Genomic DNA, 21232 nt, shown 5'->3' on the forward strand with positions numbered 1-21232 from the left:
TCACAACTGAGAAAAGTGACACCATGAAGAGAGGCTTGAACCCATCATCCAACTCCCTGTCCAAAGATGAGCCGCACACCACACTGCTTAACTTAAGTGACACATAATGAAGAACTTGCTAAGAGGGGCAACTCAAGAGTCATTGACAATTTCTCCTGGGAGAAGTATAAGTTTGGTGAGAACCCCTGTCTCCCTGGAGTCTCCATGGCCAGGACCTGGGCTATCAGCCCACCCCTTGTGAAGTCTGCAGCCTGGCGCTAAACTCAAATAGACTCCCCAGGTCTTTGTTAAATGAAAGGTTGCCCTGGGTACCACGGCAAGGAAATTTTTTTTTTTTTTTTAAGATTTTTATTTATTTATTTGACAGAGAGATAGAGAGCACAAGTAGGCAGAGTAGCAGGCAGAGGGAGAGGATGAAGCAGGCTCCCCGCCGAGCAGGGAGCTGGATGCGGGGCTCGATCCCGGGACCCTGGGATTATGACCTGAGCCAAAGGCAGCCACTTAACCAACCGAGCCACCAAGGCACCCCGAGGAAACTATTTTTATAGGTTGCTTTCCTTTCTGTACTGAAAAGACCATCCTGAAGAGCATTAACAAAAACATTTTTATAGCAATAAAACATGGAAGTGACTCATTAACAAAAGTGCTCAGTAAACATTTGTGAGTTATAAAAAGGTTTCATAATGTAGTACTTGTCACCAATAATTTACCCAACCTTCTCTTTCCACTATCTCCCAACCTTTAGTCCTAACCAGATCGGTCCATTAACTGCTGGATCCCAACTATGATGTTCTCCAGTGTCCAGTGCACTCAACAAAGCCCAGCTTTTCTTCTCCTTCTCCCTGAAACTTCTGTCAGTTCCAGCCCTTTCTCCTCCAAACTTACTAGTGCCATTCTGTGTCTTAATTCCATGCTTGTGTCTCATTTTTTAAAATTTATTTTTAGAGAGAGAGAGAAAGAGCGTGCACGTGTACCCATGAGCCAGGGGAGAGGGAGAGAATCCCAAGCAGGCTCCACGCCCAGCACGGAACCCGACACGGGGCTTGATCCCACGACCCCGAGATCATGACCTGAGCAGAAATCAAGGTCAGACACTCAACTGACTGAGCCACCCAGAAACCCCTTATTTTTTACATTGTTTTGTAATCAGACTTAAGACAGTATCATCATAGGTGATGTGTGGGTTTAGATTCCATTTATAATAACAATACCAGTTGACAAAAATTTAATATAAATTATAATGAGGGGCGCCTGGGTGGCTCTGTCGGTTGCTTTTGGCTCAGGTCATGATCTCAGGGTCCTGGGATCGAGTTCCGTGTTGGGCTCTCTGCTCAGTGGGGGGCCTGCTTCTCCCTCTCCCTGCCGCTCCCCCTGCTTGTGCACACGCTCTGTCAAATAAATAAAATCTTAAAAAAAATTATAATGAGGGGCGCCTGGGTGGCTCAGTCGTTAAGTGTCTGCCTTCGGCTCAGGTCATGATCCCAAGGTCCTGTGATTGAGCCCTGCATCGGGCTCCCTGCTCCGCAGGAAGCCTGCTTCTCCCTCTCCCACTCCCCCTGCTTGTGTTCCCTCTTTGGCTGTCTCTCTGTCAGATAAACAAATAAAATCTTTAAAAAAAAATAAAAAAATTATAATGAGCAAATTATCTTACTTTTTTCACCTTTTCTATATACCAAATAAGGATGTGTCAAGTGAGAGATGAGACGCCAAAGATTTTTGTATAGAAGCCTTCTTGAGTAAACCCTGCCACATGGTGACTGAACTCCCAATTCTTTCTAAAGCCTTTCACGTATTCGAGAAGTCTCAGTTCCCCCAATGGGACTGTAAGTCACTTGAGGATTTGTATTTTCTCTCTCAGGTCTAGCACACTGCTGGCAATGTGTAGTATCCCATAAATTCTTATTGGTGACTGACTAATGAGCAAGGGCAGAGAGCTAAGTCACTGGAAAGCTCTGGGTATCTTGTCCAGTCATATTCACTCAACATCTATGACGAACAAAACACTGCCACTGTGGCAGAGCATGATTAGGTCATGGTCAGGAGCATGGGCTAGAGAGGTGCACGGACCTGGAGTGCAGTTTGGGTTTAAATTGCATTTTGCTGTATACCTTTTGCACATAACTTAGGATTTCTAAGCCTCTGTTTTTTCTCATCCATAAAATGGTCATAATAGTACCTATTTCATAAGGTTGTATTAAGAATCAAATCAGAAAATGGCTCTTCACAGAAAATGGCCTGGTACACAGTAAGCGTTTAATAAATAGTAAGAACTGGTACTGGATGTTAGTAACAGTTACCAGCTACTAAATGCTCATCATATGTTCCAAGTGCTTTACGTGGATTAACTCATCTGATCTTCACAAAGCCTGAGAAAAGTACTATTATTACCTCCATTTGAATGCCTGGAAATTGAGGCGCAGAAATGTTAAATCAAGAAGCCTAAGGTTCGCAGCTGGGAAGCAAACAGAACCAAGATGTGAACATATATTCCAGCTCTTATTCAAAATGAATACACTACAATGCATCTCAATAAATCAACAAATTATCATTAAACATTATCTAAAATAGCTGAAGGAGAATTCAGTTCTCTCAGAGGAAAAGAGTACTCTGAAAGATTGTAAGGCATAGGGGAAATCTTTGCTTTTCACTTAATAGAAAATGACAGTAGCTGGGGGTGGCTCAGGAGGTTAAGCATCTGCCTTCAGCTCAGGTCATGATCTCAGGGTCCTGGGATGGAGCCCCACATCGGGCTCCCTGCTCAGTGGGGAGCCTGCTTCTCCCTGTGCCTCTCCCCTCACTTGCTCGCACACTCTCTCTTTCTCTCTCACTCTCTCTTCCCTAAATAAAAATCTTTAAAAAGTGATAGTAGCTAAACATAAGGCTTCACAATGCATAGCCACAGAGAAAGAGCTCTATGGACAAAGGTAAGCATGTGGAGGAAGAAGATATTAAAGGCAGGCAGTTCTTTATTAATGATTGAGAACTTAAATGTTCACCAGTCGCATAGCTATGGAATTGGCCATTAAGAGAATTACTTTTTATTATTCCATTCTAGAAAAGAAAGCCTCAAGCTCCCTTCCCATTCAGCACAGACATCTGAGGGGTTTCGGGGAACCAGTGGATAGGGGAGTGCTCTTGTTCATTCTCTGCACAGAGAAGCGATACAGCAGACTGGGTGCCCGCTCATGCCAGTTTTCTCCTTTTCCTGTGAAGAAATAAGACAATACCAAGAAAGAAAAAACTGCACCAAATTCTGAAAATTCTCACATGGGACAATGAATATAGGATGCAGAACAACATAATGGACAATGGCCACAGCTTAGGGTTTATGGTAACGGCGGGCAAGGCATAATACTGAAACACAACTCAGGAAAGCCCCAACTAATGTGGTGCAAACACACAGGCTTCCAGAGATCAAACTTGATCCAAAAATAAAATGTAAAAATACCTGAAGAAGTTCTTTCTTCTGAAGGAATCCAGAGGACAATCCTGATGTTTTAGCAGGAAATACCCACCTTCTAGGAGAACCTTAGCCAGAGGGCAATCTGACCTCTGTCTTGTTAGCTCAAGGACACGGGGGTTCTCAAAGTTTACTAGTAAATGATGAACAGATTGTCACCTCATTCCGAAATCTGATTTAATTCTTGCTCTGAGTAACACGCATGCGGTGAATGCTGGTGGTTTTAAGTTAATTTACTCCTATCAAGCCCCCACATTCAGAGACCTGTCACCCACTCTCCTTCCTCCTGCTTCCTGCTAGATGGCATTCTTTACGCGGTAAGCATCTCACACTAATCTCAGTGGTCTTGAGTTCCTTCACATGTGCTGAACCTCAGCCATGGGGAGCATGCACTCCCCAGCTGGGTTAACACAAAATGCCTACAAAGAAACCTCAACTCTGCTTCTGTCACTGCCTACACCGCTGACATGCCAGTCAGGTAAGGAAGTAGGTGTCAACAGGGGGCTTAGAGATACAGGAGAATGTGTGTCCCGAGCTGGTGAGCCAGATAGATGCAATTACAAGAGCAAAAACCCTGTGATTATCACTCCACCCTCCACTCACCCACACTCACTAGTCTGCTTCTCTTCTGGACTCCGGATTCCTACTGGACTCCACACACTTGTTTAGCTTCCTCGTTACACGAGCCACCTCCAAGCCCCAGGGAAATGGTTGCCTTGCCTAAGATGGGAATGCATTATATGCACGTGTGCCTCTTCTAAATACTATTTATAAAAAAGAAACCTACTATTCAGCCCGATATGGGGACTCAGAGAAATGTAAAGTTCATGCTTACAATACTTTATAAAAACATGTCAGTCACTCTTAGGGGTTACCTAAAAGATTTTTTCATTGAGAAGTATATTAGCTGTCAGTCACATTTATGTAATTCCAGGTTTGTGGAAAAGGTCAAGCACTGGTAAAATCATAGATTGTCATATAAAATGAGCAGGGCAATTCAACTTATCTCTACATATGTGCTTTAAAAAAAGGAATCATAAGAAGATCCTATCTAAATCTCCTATAGACTCTCACTCTAAAAAAAGGAGATATTGGATTATGAATGCTTTCTGTACTTATTTTCATAAGATAAAACCAGTGCCTGAAATTCAGTTTCAAATAACTCTATCTTTCTTACGCCCGTAAGTTTGGGGAGAAAAAAAAAAAAAAAAACCTTCCTTCTGGATTTACTTTCATGAACAACTGATCGAAACTGCATCCCGAGGGAGAAAACAGAACTGTGACTCCCACTTTGATCTCTTCCCCATGGAGAAATTCACTCCCTGCCTGGCTTGCAAGATGTTCATTTGATTGACGTTTGCTCTGATGTGCAAACTGCTTTGAACTTCAGACATTTAATTCCCATCAGGCTGCAGTCATTTTTATTCTCCTTCAACAGGATTTACAAGCAGGAGATCAGCAAATGTAGAAGATAAAATAAATTTGCAGAAGCTTTGAATCTTACATCAAAACAGTGTTCAAGTGAGTTCCAATTGGATTTCATTCAGCCGCGATTCACAGTGTAAATCAACTTTTCAGTGGAGTCCCAGTTTAGAAAGAAAAAGACATAAAGGAGAGAGACACATACACCGGTTGGGGTTTACTTCCTGAATCTCTTTTTTGGTCTTTGTTTAAATTTCCTATGGAAGGTGATTTGCCAGGCAAATCACTCAGAACCCTGGGTTTTCCTCAACATTTCCAATGAAGCCTGCCCAATTTATCACTTAGCACACAAAAACCACACCCACAGCGTGGATTCCCAGGGTGAGGGGGAAATGCGGTATTGTTCACAGACACATTTTTAAGGCAATAATTTAAAAAGCAAATCCCTGAGGATCTCTCAGAAGAGCAAGGCTTAAACTGCTAGTGGAGTCCATTAACAAAGCCACTATGATGACAGCTAATGGGATAGGGGAATATTTTTGACTTGTTTGCTTGTTCCTAATCACTGCTAAAATGCCAAGACAGGTGCAAAACGTTAAAAAAAAAAAAAAAAATCCCACTATTTCTTTTGGAAGCAGAATCCAGTATTAGATCAGATGCTGGTGTGGAACAAATGGGGTGAGACTCTGATGAAGTTTACAACACAAGGCAGGCCCTTGCCTCTAGGCCTGCTGAACTACCAAGTTTCATTTTAAGAAGAGCACACATCTCTCTGGGAAGCACAGAAAGCACGATAACCTTGACTGGTAGCTTTAGGAGCCTTTCAAAGGAGTCCTGGACACTGAGAAATGCTCACCTCTAGCAAACCCCCTGATCCTAGGAACAGCCTAACAGTGTCTGGTCTACCAGGATAGGGAGAGATCACTTCACCTCCAACCAACCAGGTTCCTGCTCATTCTTTCTGGGAAGTGTCTGCTCTCCAAATATTTGAGCAACACCAGTTGAAAAGAATTAAACAAGAACCCCCTTATCTTCCACTTAACCATCCATGAGAATAAAGTTAAACAAAGAGAGAGCTAAGATAAAAATCAAACATCTGCACTGGCAAATATTTAAACTCTATGAATGGCAGAGGAAAGGGGTAAGAGTAGAATCACTTCAAAAAGGAACTATCACATTTATAAAGTAAATGACACTTGAACCCCCCCACACCGAGTTTACTTATTCAAACACCTAAATTAATGGGCAAACTGAAAAGCTGTCAAATAACCTGTAATCACGTTCGGAGAAATGGTTTTTCCTTCCATCTCTGCAGAGATTGGAGAGATAAGTCACATTCTTTTTGCTCTTATCAGTAATAAGGATTAAACCTTCAGGCTTCAGCAACTCAGCTACAGCAGAAACAGGGCCAGCACCAAACGCCCTTGGAAGGCAAGGCTTTCAGAGCAATAAAGTTTCTCTATTAAAGTCTAAGTATCCTACAAACCAACTCTATCTCTTTTTCACCATTTTCCCACCCCAGAGATCACGGAGAGGAGACCCTGGTGTGATCTCGTGTCTCATGTGTCGATTCATTATGTGTTGGTATTATTTATTTACTCCACTCTCTCACGGAAGCTTGGAAAAGTGCACAGGTGACATCTAGAGGGATTGGAAGTGGATCCATGACCACATTAAACATTTATCCTTGTCCTCCTCATCACCAGGTTGTGGCAGGGGTGCATGAAGAAGAAAGAAGAGTACCTGGAAAAAGGAAAGAATACAAGCAGGTGGACGGAGGCCTGATGGGACCCACAGCCCATGTCCATCCTGCCACTTGACCTCTAAGAAGGGCTTAACATACCATACGGTTATTTATTTATAAACTTTTCTCCCTTGCTAAGAAGACACAAAGAGAGATCCTTTCCTGTGTGTATCCCCAGGGCCTCTGGCCCAGAGTCGGCTGTGAAGATAAGACTTTAGTCAATAAATGTCTGCTGAAGGAATAAATGCATAAAACCTAAGAGGGTGGAGACTTCCCAGGACTAGAGACTGGAAATTCGTGTGGCTTCTTCCTTCGTAAATAGCCGACAACTGTGAGTGGTAGGACACAGACATCAAAGAGAAGCACTAAGAACCTCAGGGTTAGTAGATGACCTTGCAGATGAACTGGTTCATCCTCTCAGACACATATGCAGTGGAGAGGGAAGAGGCCTGTCCGAATCTCCCTGTTCTGTGAAAGAAGCATGAAATAGAAGACGTGGAATTCTCATGGCTGTGTCCTCACAAAGCTTTACTGACACAGCATCACAAAGTTAATAAAGCTGTGCGTGCGCATCATCATAGGAGGCAAGTGGAGTCCCCAGAAGAGATTATACACAGAATGGCTTTTAAATCTTGGCATTCTTTGAAAACACTTTGATGTTATTTGCACAATAAACATATGAAAAGTTCAAGGGAAGCTTCCGGTTCTCTGCTACTATAGGGTCTATTTCTTAAAGCTAGTATAGTGTACTACCTTGTTTCTTTCAGAGACTAGTTGTTTTTTTTTTTTTTTTTAAAGGAGGAAAAAAGAAAAGAAAATCATAGGATCAGCTCTCCCTAAAATCCACAAAAGGCCACTGGTGAAATTCAGTATTCTAAGCAGAGTGGCAGGTCTCCCTTGCTTAAGTAAGGGTCACAAGAGGAAAAGCCAGAAAGAAGGACCGTCAGCTGACCCAAACACAGGTGTGCTTTCTGCTGGGAGGGTGTTCATCGACTGTCCTTTAGGTACAGATATCTATCTACTACCTACACACACGCGTGCACACACATGCACAGAAAGGACATAAATTACTGCAGGAACATGGTTTTAAGACTGAGAAACAAACTAACCCAACTATGGGAGGTTTATATTCAGCCAACTCAGAAATTTCAGAGGGTCATACAACAGCCTCAAGTGAAATTCCAAGAAGGAACACAATGTTCAGCATTTCAATTGGCAGGTAAGCCATTCCAATTTTACCACTGGTCAAAATATTTTGTCATTAAAAAAAAAAAAAAAAAAAGATTTGAAATCAGGTAACCCAGATGACAAATCCTACTCCCTGAGCCTGCACACAACCCCTCTGAGCCTACTTCCTCATGGGCATAATGGAAGGGGGGGTGGGGAGGAGACAGTACCTATCCCACCACAGTTGCTGAGAGGATCATGTGAATACTCTAGGTAAAATAACATTTACAGAAGTAAAGCCTAAGAAAGTATTCCACTGAAGCGTAAACGTAGGTAACTTTTACAGATGTTAAATAATGTAACTTAGTTGGCCTTCTGAAATGTAAAGCATTTTGTAAAATCTTTGTTGAATTTTGAGCTCTACTGAAATCCTTCTGGTGCTTAATATCCAGAAAGACGGTATCTGTAACATTTCACCTGCCTGTAGGTAATAATAATTTTTAAAAGGACTGGAGATGAAAGTTTGAGATAAGGGAGAATAACTTGAAAGGCTAAGATTTGCCATATGGCACTTTGAGGGCAAAAACACAAAACACACCTTCTTGGGGGGAAAGAAGAGGACCTGCAATAAAATGAAACTCTGTTGTCAAGGACCTAGCTTGTCACATTATTTGACCTTGTGACATGGAAAGAAAAAAAGAGCAAGAGTCATAAGTGCAAAAGCACCTGGCTAAGTCACAATGTTTTATTTTTCATAGAAAACATAAGAGCAATAATAAGTCTTATTATAAGAAACTGTATACAGAGTTAAACACTGCATTTTTTCATGTGCATTACCTTAAAATAGGATGAAGCCAAATAGGAGCTGCCCACATATGGGTCAACTATTATGTCTAGAAACATCATTTTAAACAAAACTATGTATTAGCACAACATTAAAACTATACATTTCAACTTGGCCTTGTCTCCTGAACTGTCATGCATATAACATAGTTATGTGTGGGGGGTGGGGGGGGGGGGGGATTTGCGGGATGAAAATAAAATGATGCTACAGGCTAGTCTCAACTTGCCAGACACCTCCCCAGGATGATCTTCGTGAACTGGAAATCAAAATCAGCATGTTCATACTGAATTCATCTTCTCTTAAAAAATCTTTTGCTGGGGTGCCTGGCTGGCCTAGTTGGTAAACCCTGTTACTCTTGATCTCATTATGAGTTTAAGCCCCACATTGGGCATAGAGTCTACTTTAAAAAAAAAAAAAAAACTTTTGCTTTTATTTTTACTTTTTAGTTAATATATTTCTATCCTCTGAGATGCTCAATTTAAAATTTATAACCATCTTTTAAAATCTTTCTCCCTACCCAAATCTCCAGTGAAATCTAATTGGCAGATTTTATATACTCCCTCTCTAGGGGCTACATACATTCTATGTAACCTACCACCACCTGGGACATCATTTACTCTCCCGCAATCCTTCTTTGAGGTGTCATTCCTTTTCTCCTAGATTATCAGGATGGCCCGATTTGACAAGCAACTTCCTCTCTACCACAACTACCCACAAACCCTCCTTTGCCAGCTAGTTAATTTGCCCAAATCTCAGACTGACCACAGCCTTTCTTTGCTTTAAAATCTACTGTTTACAGAGAAAAATGTGTCCAGTTGACCAAGGATTTTGAGCCCTGCCCAGTACATCTCTTATCCTCCCCTGCAGCTCTATCTTCCACCTCTGCACGCTCAGAGCTTTACGATGCTTGCTCGTTTCCATCTGAAGCATCCTTCCCTAGGTCTACCTGCAGGAGTTCCACTCTTCAAGGCCCCAGCTACCACTTCTCTACCAAGACTGAGTGCTCAGAGGCCTCGTTCATAATCGCTTTTTCTTCTAAAGGAGACTTTGGATTTTTCATGGCACTTGACACAGTCCACTTAGCTTACTCTAATGTCCTATGAGCTCCTCAAAGTACAGACTGCTTTATTCATCTTTGTCTATCAGACAGTATCTGGTACAATGTCTTGTACATTAACTGCCTTGAACAGGATCCAGACGAGTTGAAAATGATATACATAGGTATTTGGAAATTTCATGTTTTTAAATTTACCTTGCATACAGTCATTAATATTATATAATAATTATTCATATTATTACTATATTAATGATTAAATCTGATAACTGAGATAACTAAGTCAACATCAACCTTCATTTCCTATCAGAGCTTCTAACAATAGAATAATAGAAGAAAACAATTATCATAAACAGGCATAAAGGTACTTAAATTTCTGTCCAGAGGTGAAGTAGCTCAATAATTCTGTTATCATCATCATTACATCATCAAAAACTAAAGACAAAATCAGGTTTGCTACCATGCACTAACTCCTTCAGTAGATATTTAATGGGGACCTGTTCATGCAAGGTGTTGAATCTGACCGGGTCCCTAAATTCAAATGTAAGAAGAAAGATGAGAGCGCACACATAGTACAAATAGGACTTAGAACCTGGCATCAACCACTCTTACATTTACTCAGAATCAACCTCAACCACCTTTGGCTCCTCCCTCTTCTAACGCCCAAGATAGTGGGGGCCCATAGCCCAGTTCATGCCCCACTTGTTCCTTGCCTACTTAAATGCAATCAGACTAGGTCTTCTAGTTGTTACATGGTTGACAGGTAAAAATTCCCTTAAAGGGGATCTTCATTTCATTCCCTTTCTCAAAAATCTTTAATTCTCTCATTCAACCAACCGTTATTTATTGAATGTCTATACTGTGTATCAGACAGTAAAGATAAAGAAGCACAAGAATTGTCCCTGGCTTCATTTACAGTGCCTAATGTCTCCTGAATAAAGTTCAATTTTTCAGTCCAGCATTTGAGGGTCTCTATTTTCTGAAATGAACCAACTTCTCAGATGCCCCTTCCATCATGTGCTCCAGAAACAATGTAATCTTCAGTGCTCTTGGCCATTTCTAGCCATGGGATTTTCTTCATATGGACCTTTCTCTCCTGGAAAGCTCTTCTTCCATATTCCTCTATGTTCAAATCCCTTTCTTACTTCCGTACTCAGCTGAAATGCTTCTTCCTTAAACCATTCCACAAATGTTTATTTTTTAAATGATTTAATGAATGAATAATTTCATCTCTGTAGACCTTGCTATATAATACCATCTTTTTTTCCCCTAGGTGGCTCTCAAAAAGATGAAGATAAATACTCTCATAAAATCTAGAATTTATAAATTTGGGGCAGTGAGAAAAGTTGCCTATAATGGCAAATGGCTCCAGTTAAAAACAAAACTTCTAAGAAGGCTGAGGGAAATTAACCTTGAGAGCTGGGTCTCTGGAGTATAGTTCAAACTGCTCCTTTTACAGCTGAGGAAACTGTGGACTAAAAAGGTCACAGCAAATTGGCAGAGCAAAGGCCCATTTAGTCTTAGTATTGTACTGCAATGATATAACCTGCATCACAACTGAACTTAAACTGAAAGGAAAACTGTCTTCACTGCTTAAGGTATTTCTTTTCCACCAGGGTTAAGACTGAGAGGATTTTTAAAATTAAAAATTAAAAAAGAGGGGTGCCTGGGTGGCTCAGTTGTTAAGCGTCTGCCTTTGGCTCAGGTCATAATCCCAGGGTCCTGAGATCGAGGCCTGCATCGGGCTCCCTGCTCAGCCGGAAGCCTGCTTCTCCCTTTCCCACTCCCCCTGCTTGTGTTCCCTCTCTCGCTGTCTCTCTCTCTGTCAAATAAATAAAATCTTTAAAAAAGAGGCTTGTCTCCTTTAAAAAAAATGAAAGAAGGCTCAAGTCTGAGTTCAGCTTTAAAAAAAAAAAAAAAAAGGCAAACACAAACTTTGACCTGAAGCTAGTAAGTCCCCAAAGAATCCTAAGGATCCTAGTTTAGGAATCTGAACATTATGGGTCAGCATGTTAGGCATCAAAATTAAAAACAACTCTATAACTTATTTCTGGCTCCCATGGTATCAATAATACTTGAACTTAATATGTGAACATAGAAATTTGCACATCTAAATCATACCACAAGATATACAACAAATTTACATGGAAAAAAGACTTTTAAAAAAAGATTTTTAAGCGGCACCTGGGTGGCTCAGATGGTTAAGCGTCTGCCTTCAGCCCAGGTCATGATCCCAGGGTCCTGGGATCGAGCCCCACATCGGGCTCCTGGCTCAGCAGGGAGCCTGCTTCTCCCTCTCCCTCTGCCTCTCTCCCTGCTCATGCTCTCTCTCTCTCTGTGTCTCTTTGTCTCAAATGAATAAATAAAATCTTTAAAAAAAAAAAAAAGATTTTAAAAATCCACCCATTTATTAGAGAGAGAGAGAGAATGAGAACAAGCAGGGGTAGCAGCAGAGGGAGGGAGAGAAGCAGGCTCCCCGCCGAGCAGGCAGCCTAACGTGGGGCTTGATCCCAGGACCCTGAGATCATGACCTGAGCCAAAGGCAGATAGATGCTTAACCGACTGAGCCACCCAGGCACTCCTACATGGAAAGAGACTTACTCAGCTGCCTGCACTCCTTTCCAGGCAGCTATTAACATGGACATCAAAATTTTAAGACAAACAGTCTAGTAGAATACAGCATAAAGTTTGAAGAGTGATAATCTGGCATCCTCCATTTCCTCCAATCTAAATGTGAGTGTTAATAAAAATTTAACTTCAATGGTAGGTTTTGCCACACGATTTTCTATCCTTTCTCTAAGAGTGTGTGTTGGTGAATTTTATGTGTTAATTTGGCTGGCCCACGGTACCCAGATATTTGGTCAACCATTATTCTAGATGTTTCTGTGAAGGTATTTTTGGGATGAAATCAACATTTAAGTCCAATTAGTTGAAGGGTCCAATTAGTTGAAGGCCTAATAGAATAAAGACTGACCTCCCCAAGCAAGAAGGAATTCTGTCAGCAGACTGGAACTGCAACTCTTCCTAGGCCTCCAAACTGCTGGGCTATGCTATAGATTTTGAATTTGCTTCTGCATAATCACATGAGCCAATTCCTTAAAATAAATCTACCTCCCTCTCCCTGTCTTTCACATATCTCCTCTTCTATTGGTTCTGTTTCTCTGGAGAACCCTAACACAGGGTTAGAACAGTGGCTATTCATGAAAAATGCCACCAGGAGCCTGTGTTCTTGCATCAGAACCTATGCTGGTTGCTTTGTCTCTAGCACAATACCCCCAGTAGGGTCTGTGGTAAGACCTAACTCTTGAAATCATATTGTTCTAGTGGGTGGCAGCCAGGGATGCATTAAATTTGGGTTCTCAGAAAATGAGATGAGAGTTCCCTGCCTTCCCCGGTGACTACATCAATCTCAGTGGATGTTCCATCTCAAAGAGCTCCTTGAAAAATAGCAGGAATCTAATTTGACAATGTTTCCCAGAATTTCTTCTCCTTTTGGAATTAGTGAAGCTTTTAAAGTTTGCCCTGATGGGTATGTGAGAATTCTCTATAGAGCTCAAGTCTAGCTGCAGGTGGCTGGCTTCCGAGGAGCTTGAAAACCATCGCTTAGTGACTCTAGTTCCACCAGAGTATCACTTTGCTCATCTCAAACCTGGCCTGGATGCCTTAAATTCCCACCACAATTAACCAATTCACAAGCATTAACTAAGTGAGGACAACAGCACTGAACCCCAGGAGACACACACAAAAATAAAAATCTAAGTTCATCTTCCCAGTATTTCCTTCCTAGTTTACCCTCATATTGTTCCCCTCTTTTTTGAAAAAACAAAACAAAACACATAAGAATGAAAAAATAAGAATGCCACCAGGCAGGAACACTTACAAAAGAAACTGGGGAAGGGAGGAAAGAAATGGATTAAGAGACATGGAAGATAAAATTATTGATTGGTTTGTATAAAAGCCAAGGGTTAGTGGGTTCTGCTGAGTCAACAATAGGTTCAGAGGTGCTCAACAGAACCCCATCTCTGTGGCAAGCCAGGTTTCAGGGACAGATACTCTAAATGTTATGCATAGAGGAGCTAAATTCTTTAAACCTGACATTTTCTTAAGTCAAATTTATTAGTATTATACAGTCCTTTTAGACCAGGACTTTCAAACTCAACACGTTGGTGTGGGCCAAGCAGCTGATCAAAGTCAGGGGAATGGGTTGGGTGTAATCCACAGGGACTAGTAGTAACTGCGTGAAAGGGCGAATGTGGGCCCAGGCCTCAAAGGGGAATCATGCAAGCTGACTGCTGCCCAGTGGGATCGTGGGCTCACAATTGCCAGATCTTCTGATTTTAGAGAAGACAGAATTTTGGATATTTAAAATGCATAATCTCCCCAAATTTAAATGTTGGCAACAGATTTAAAAACTTATAAATTAAAAAACCTTTACAACATCCTGTGGGGCCAAGATAAACACATTTGTAGACCAGATATAGTCCCTGAGCGTAATTCTGCGTGTGTCTGTGCACTCGTCGTGGGGGAGCCCAGTCTCTCAGGTGCCCTCATCAGCGACCCAACACAACACAAGGGGAGCTGTTCATTAAATAAGTAAATGAACTCGTTCTCAAAACTACGTCACTTTAAGTGACACCACTGAAAATGAGTTTGTCTTAGATTAAGCCATCATCTAATTTTTTTTCCATTTTAGAGGAGGTCATTCCTTCAGCAAACATTGACAAAGCACCTAATCTTCACGCAGGGCCTTGTACAAAATAATTAACTTGTAGGACTCCTGAGTAGGAAAGAGTTGAGTGGTCTGAGAAGGAAAGTATCAAAATCATCTGAAAAATCAATTCTCTGCTGCTTTGCAGGTTCTCTCTGCTGTCATCATGGTATAAACCTTCAGAATCCCTAATAGGACATTTTAAAGCCCTTCTCTCTTCTGAACTGGGCATTTTATTAAAACAAGCATTATCAAGCCTTTGTGAGAAAAATAAATGGATTATAAATCAATAACAATGAAATTCTAGGCTTGAAACAAAAACTGAATATTGGCTATTGGTTAAAATTAGTTGTAAAAATATTGTCCTAGTACTAACTCATCTTTGATGCCTTTGGAGAAGAAGCCAGGTCAAACAGGCCACAGGCAGGCACTTAAAATGTTAGTAGCAAACAGCTTGAGCGCCACTGGGCCAGTGCTAGGTGTCAAAACATGTTTACAGAGCCCAGATGTTTAAGAACGGACAAGATCCAGATCTAAGACTGCAGGTCCCTTATCTCAATTGCTTATATTTCTTATAATGGCAGTATGAATACATTTGCATGTAGCCAGATATATGACATGGGCGCCAAGAGTCTGCTTTATAGAACCGTAAAATCTCACAATTTTTAAGGACTTTAGCAATGCTCTTGAGCCCATTTTTCATGAACTTTCATCATTACCCTATCTATCACCTTCAAGATTTTGGTCACATTCACTTAATATCTTCATTTAAGTGAGTTCACTTTTTAAGCAGAGAAAAAAAACGGTATCTCTTGACCTAGAGGATAATATCCATACTTATCAAATAAAGAAGTTACAACCTAAAGACAGCTCCCTACGGTGACCCTGTGAGGTATGTATTATCCTTATTCTCAGCTCACTGATGAGATTGAGGCTCAGAATTAAGTGACTCCCCGAGGTCAACTTATGAAGGAGGCTAGATTCAAAACCAAATCTGCCTACTGTTAAAAAAAAATTGTTCTTAGTTATGTCCTCAGATTGCTTCCCAAGCCTGGGAGTTCTTCCTTTCTGTGCTTAACTCCAATATGAACTCCCTGAGATTCAAAATGGAGACATTTTTGGAGGGAATGGAATATATATACCGAAAATGTGTTCAGTAAGATACCAAAACAGCAAGTGTTGAGAAAAGCGTTGTATGAGGGACTAGAATAAAGGCAGCGAAGGATTCCCATCCTGGCTCACCCCAAAAACTTACTATTAACTCTTTCCATTTTTGAATCTTCATTAAGAAGATGAGAGAGAGAGGCGCTTGGGTGGCTCAGTCGGTTAAGCATCTGGCTTCAGCTCAGGTCATGATCCCAGGGTCCTGGGATCGAGCCCCCCAACGGGCTCCCTGCTCAATGGGGAGCCTGCTTCTCCCTCTCCCTGCCGCTCCCCCATGCTTGTGTGCTCTCTGTCAAAGGAATACATAAAATCTTAAAAAAAAAAAAAAGTGAGGGCACCTGGGTGGCTCAGTTGGTTGAGCAACTGCCTTCGGCTCAGGTCATGATCCTGGAGTCCCGGGATCAAGTCCTGCATCCGGCTCCCTGCTCAGCGGGGAAACTTCTTCTCCCTCTGACCCTCCCCAGTCTCATGTGCTTGCTCTCTCTCTCATTCTCTCTCTCAAATAAATTTTAAAAAATCTTAAAAAAAAAAAAAAAAAAGAGAGAGAGTCTCATCATTTTAGATAGTGTGTGTGTTCAGCCAATTGCTAGGAAAGCACCAGCTCGGAGTTACTCCAAAAACTCCTAAACACATGTCCCTGGGTAAGTGAGCTCAGTCAGAACCAGGAAGACCCTAAGAGAAGGACAGTCATCCCTTGCCACTCCCCTCTGTGAACAGTTTCTATCAGTTATCTCTTTAATATGCCACCAGAGGGAACCTGTTTTTCACTCCTCTATAAATCTTCTGATTACCCAGCTCATTGTCTGAACTGCCCTGGTTTTACGAGCTTCACCCCAAATGGAAGCCAGTTCTGTCAATGACTCCTAGTGAGGAGATACGATTGCACTGCATCTCTCCAGACTCCCTATGCAACATTCAGTACCAACCTCTGAAGGAGGGAAGGGCTCCTATTAACCTGCTTACTCAGCGTGTATCCTCCTAGGAGAACAGAAGTCCCTGGGATGGTAAACTAAACTAAATGAGAAATTCCCGAAGGGCAGACACTACACTTTGTTTTATTGTTTTCACCAAAAGGTGGACCACTGGATTTTGCCAAACATCTGCATGGGCTGCATCTCAGACCTCAACCTTATATCTTAGCATATTCAAAATGGAAATCACGGTCTTTACCCCAAAACATTTTGATAGTCCTCCCAAACTTTTAATGTGTGCATGTATGTATGTATGCATGGCCATTTTCACCAGTCAGCAAATACTCTTTTACCATCTCATGTTTGTGGATGTAACAATCTCCTTGACTAAGCCCCTATTATTAGAAATTTAAGGTATTGACAACATTTTCTATTCTAAATAGTACTCCCATGACTTTCTTTACGAGCTTCTCTTTATAAACATATCTTATTATTTTCTTGTGACATTCCCCCAAATGAGCCGATCAAATAACATGCACATTTCTAAAGTTCACAGAATCTTTTGTGATGCCATCCACCTGGTACATTTCTCTGCATCGAGGAACCACAGTACCTCTCTGTGTCACATTTTGCGCTATTATGTTCAGTATTTGCCCACCACCCCCAAAGTTTTAATTTGTTGAGACTAGACAGCCCCTTACTCAACTCGGATTTTGACAAGTAGTAATTAAATACAATTGCCAGGTGCTGGGGTAAAAAATGCATGAGGTGTAATCCCTGCCCAGAACAGTAGGGGAGGCAGAATCACCACCAACAACCCATGATACATTACGTTCTACACTGTAATAGAGGTGTTTGAAACTTATTATGGGAACAGAGATGAGGGAGCAGAGCAAGTGAATCCCTCCAGGGGCAAAGGGAAATAAGGAGAGAGAGAGAGAGAGAGAGAGAGAGAAGAGGAATTAGGAAGCTATGGAGAGAGGCAAATTGTTGAGTTACTTCTTGAAACATTAATAGAAATTCACAAGGTGGACCAGTAATGGGATGAACACATACAGGATAGATTTCCAAGTAGAGACCAGTCAATTCAAGCTGTTGTTTCGACTAGAGCAACAGTTCCACTTAGGAATTTATGAAAACCTCCTATCTTTTGAGGCAGGGTTTTTCACCCTCTGCACTACTGACATTGTGAACCAGATAATTCTTTGTTTGGGGGGGGGGGGGGGGTCTGTCCTGTGCATTCCAGGACATGAGCAGCATCCCTGCCCTCTCCTCATTAGATGCCAGTAACAACTGTTCCCCACCTTCCAATTGTGACATTGCCAAACGTCCAAGGGGAAAGGGGGATAAGGTGAGGGATGGAAATCACTCCCGGGTCGAGAACCACTGTTTTAAGCATAATTCTAGCTTTAAGGATTTCTCTCTTACTATATACTAGCTCTTCTTGTTCTGAAAACGATTTTCTCTTTGGTTCAAAACCCAACTGGGCCCTCGTTGTCTTTTTAGATAAGAAATAAGTTGTCAAAAGTATTCAATTACTGATGCCCCAACTACAAAAAAAACTTCTTTGATTACACCTAGTAAAAAATGAGATGTTCACTATGATATGGAAGTGTGTGTGTGCGTGTATGTATATACAAGGGTTAACATTTGTTCAGATAATTACAAAGTATTTTTCACATTTGGTCTCACTGAGTGCTCACAACACTCTGTGAAGTATTCATCATCGGTCCCAGTCTAGAGATGAAGACAGAGTGGCTAAGACATCAAATATCCAAGACCATCTGAGTGTTAGGGAGGATTCCTATCCAGACAGGCTCATTCTACATTGTATACATTTTCCCACTTAGTTTAGTAAACAACTAGTAGGAGCTTGTTTAGGCTGCAGAGTAAGCCAGGGAAAAAAACTCATCTTCATGTCACATAGAGAATAGAATGACTTAAGGATGCCCCGCTATCTACATAGCCCACCAAGAAACTATAGTAAGTAAAAAAAAAAAAAAAAAAAAAAAAAAAAAAATTGCTTCTGGAAGGAAAACATTTAACCACCAAAAACTATGTTGTATCTATCTTTCCATGCCTTTAAGAGTACTTATTGTACAAAAAGGGGAGTAATACATACTAATTATGATAACATTTACAATTTTTAAAGTATGTTAACAGCTTTTAATCACTCACAATAGCCCTAGAAAATTGGTCTAATAAAGATTATTATCCACCGATATAAAACTGCACATAATTAAGGTCACACAGCTAGTTAAAGACTAAGTAAAAATTCAGTTCTTTGTACCTCTAGGTAAGTGTTCTTTCCACTACAATTTCCGGCATCACATGACCCTACACCCCTCCAGATATAACTATCACTAGGCTAATAAATAAAAATATCCCTAACCGTACAGATACTAATTCTGTTGCAATATTATCCGAACCCATATTTCCCATTAGTGTAGATGCTATCTTTAAAAGTCCCAAAGTATGAAGTGGGGAATTTTTGCTACTCTTTTCAAAGACAAAAAGCACTCCCTTAAATTAGGCAAATTGCTAGAATCAGTGAGGCTGTTTTATTCATGACCCACTAGTTGACACCTGACAAATTGTTTGCAATTTTCTTAGCTTAATTCAACTTTGTACTCAGCTAATATTTGATACTTCTGAACCCGAATTCCAACATGGCAAAAAGGTGAGCAGGAAGGGCCTAGGAATTTCCGGGACATAGAATGTTGAGTCCCACTTCTTTAAAAATTACTTGTCCATGGGGCGCCTGGGTGGCTCAGTCGTTAAGCGTCTGCCTTCGGCTCAGGTCATGGTCCCAGCGTCCTGGGATCGAGCCCCGCATCGGGCTCCCCGCTCAGCGGGGAGTCTGCTTCTCCCTCTCCCACTCCCCCTGCTTGTGTTCCCTCTCTGGCTGTCTTTCTCTCTGTCAAATAAATAAAATCTTAAAAAATAAATAAATAAATAAAAATTACTTGTCCATGAAAACTTATTTAAGATTGAAATACTATACACTTTGCAATAAACATGCACAGGCATTTGAATATGAATGGAAAGCAATTCAATTCTGGGTTTCAACAAGACAAAAATATTTTTAAAGTCTTACTCCATCATGGAAGGTGGGATAGTGCAGCAGTCCTGAATTGCAGTGAGAGGAGAGGTGAGGTGAGCTGTATAGGAGGCTTCTACAACTTGCTTGTTCCGGTTGACCACATCCAGGTAACGGTTGAACTTCTCTCGGATTTTTTTGGCTAGCTGTGAGACAAACAGTAAGCAAAATGAATCAAAAGCCCACCACAATAACCCACAGTGTTTTTTTCTAATAAGCTCATTAACTTATATTACAGGCTGCATGTATTATACTTCAGGTAAAACCAACAATATATACCCAAGTCTCATTCTACTGTGTAAATTGAGATAAAAACTGCAAAATGTCCAGAAGTCCCAGAAGGATAGTCAGACGACAGTAAAACAGTATCTGCTATCTTAAAATAGCTAATGATACACGAAGAACTTCTCATGTGTACGAACTCATATAGAACAATACTGATCCATAAAATGCCTTGCTAGATAAAGGAAAACAAAGTCTACTGATATTATTGTCAGCATGACAGCATTAGGACTTATACAGCAACAACAGTGATTGTAAGAAAACAACCCGCTATTCATGGTTCTGGATTCACACAGATTTTCAAGAGAAAAATATGTGAAGAAGGGAAAGGACACACAGTATCTTCTGCTACACAACTCCAGGGGGCACCATCCACAGTCCTCCACGTGAATGGCAAATCTCTGGAGTTGTACAACGTAGACATCCACATAAAACAAAATATACAGTTAAAAATATATTCATGTTTACTCTGTTACACCTTTAAGATGGACAAATGTCTTTCTTAACTGCTGTGAACAGAACACTTCATCATAATTTACTTTCATGGGGGAATAACAAAAGCAAATGGATAAGCATACTGCTTTTTCCTCATTGTTGCCATCAAATATCACAGCTTAATTAGAGATCTCCAAGGAAAACAGGGTTGTTTTTCTTACCCTTAAACAAAATGTTACCCAAATGAAACGACTGATAGAATTATAGCTAATTGGTTTTGTAGAGCTATTCATTATCAGCACACTAGAGGAGAACTAATCATCTCCTTTGGGTCATGCAACTCACACGATCCAATAGCTTACAGGCTGAGGACATGAAGCCAAAGCAGGATATCTTCATTTGTTATTTTCAAGCCAATTCCAAACCCTGATTTTGTTCCATTGACGTTTGGGAGCTTTCAGAGTTTCACTTAAATAACGGAGGTTCTCAGCCTTGCTAAACAATGCACAAACTATAAAGTTTAGAAAAATTTCCAGACATAACAAGTGTATCAAAGTAACATTTCATTTGATAAAGCATCGTCCAAATCTGTTTTAGCATTTTCAGAGGAGGAATTGTGTGCCCTTTTTTTTTTTAAAAAGGTTTTATTTGTTTATTTGAGAGAGAGAGAGAGAGAGAGAGACTCCTGCTGAGCAGAGAGCCTGATGCGGGGCTCGATCCCAGGACCCTGAGATCATGACCCGAGCCAAAGGCAGACACCTAACCAATTGAGCCACCCAGATGCCCCTGTGTGTCCTTTAAATTAACAAATCCACCTGCGATTCTAATCTCTGAGCTCGAATGTATTATTTTAAAAAATTTTACGTTTTTCTCACTGAGATCTTCACGATAAAATGTATAGACACAGTTTAATTTAAACCACTGGTGATTTTGCCTCAACC

The 21232-nt window shown here is 40.9% G+C and overlaps 1 protein-coding gene across 2 annotated transcripts in view; it reads right to left on the reverse strand.

The window, feature by feature from the left end:
* The window catches only part of CACHD1 (cache domain containing 1), a 201549-nt gene that overhangs the window by 77971 nt on the left and 102346 nt on the right, over positions 1-21232 (reverse strand). For both annotated transcript variants that reach the window (XM_032427280.1, XM_032427289.1), the window contains one exon: positions 19572-19720. In XM_032427280.1, the coding sequence (XP_032283171.1) occupies positions 19572-19720 (149 nt within the window). The remainder of the gene's footprint in view (positions 1-19571; positions 19721-21232) is intronic.

This window comes from Phoca vitulina, unplaced genomic scaffold (assembly GCF_004348235.1).
Source record: "Phoca vitulina isolate PV1807 unplaced genomic scaffold, GSC_HSeal_1.0 scaffold2, whole genome shotgun sequence".
Taxonomy (NCBI): Eukaryota; Metazoa; Chordata; class Mammalia; order Carnivora; family Phocidae; genus Phoca; species Phoca vitulina.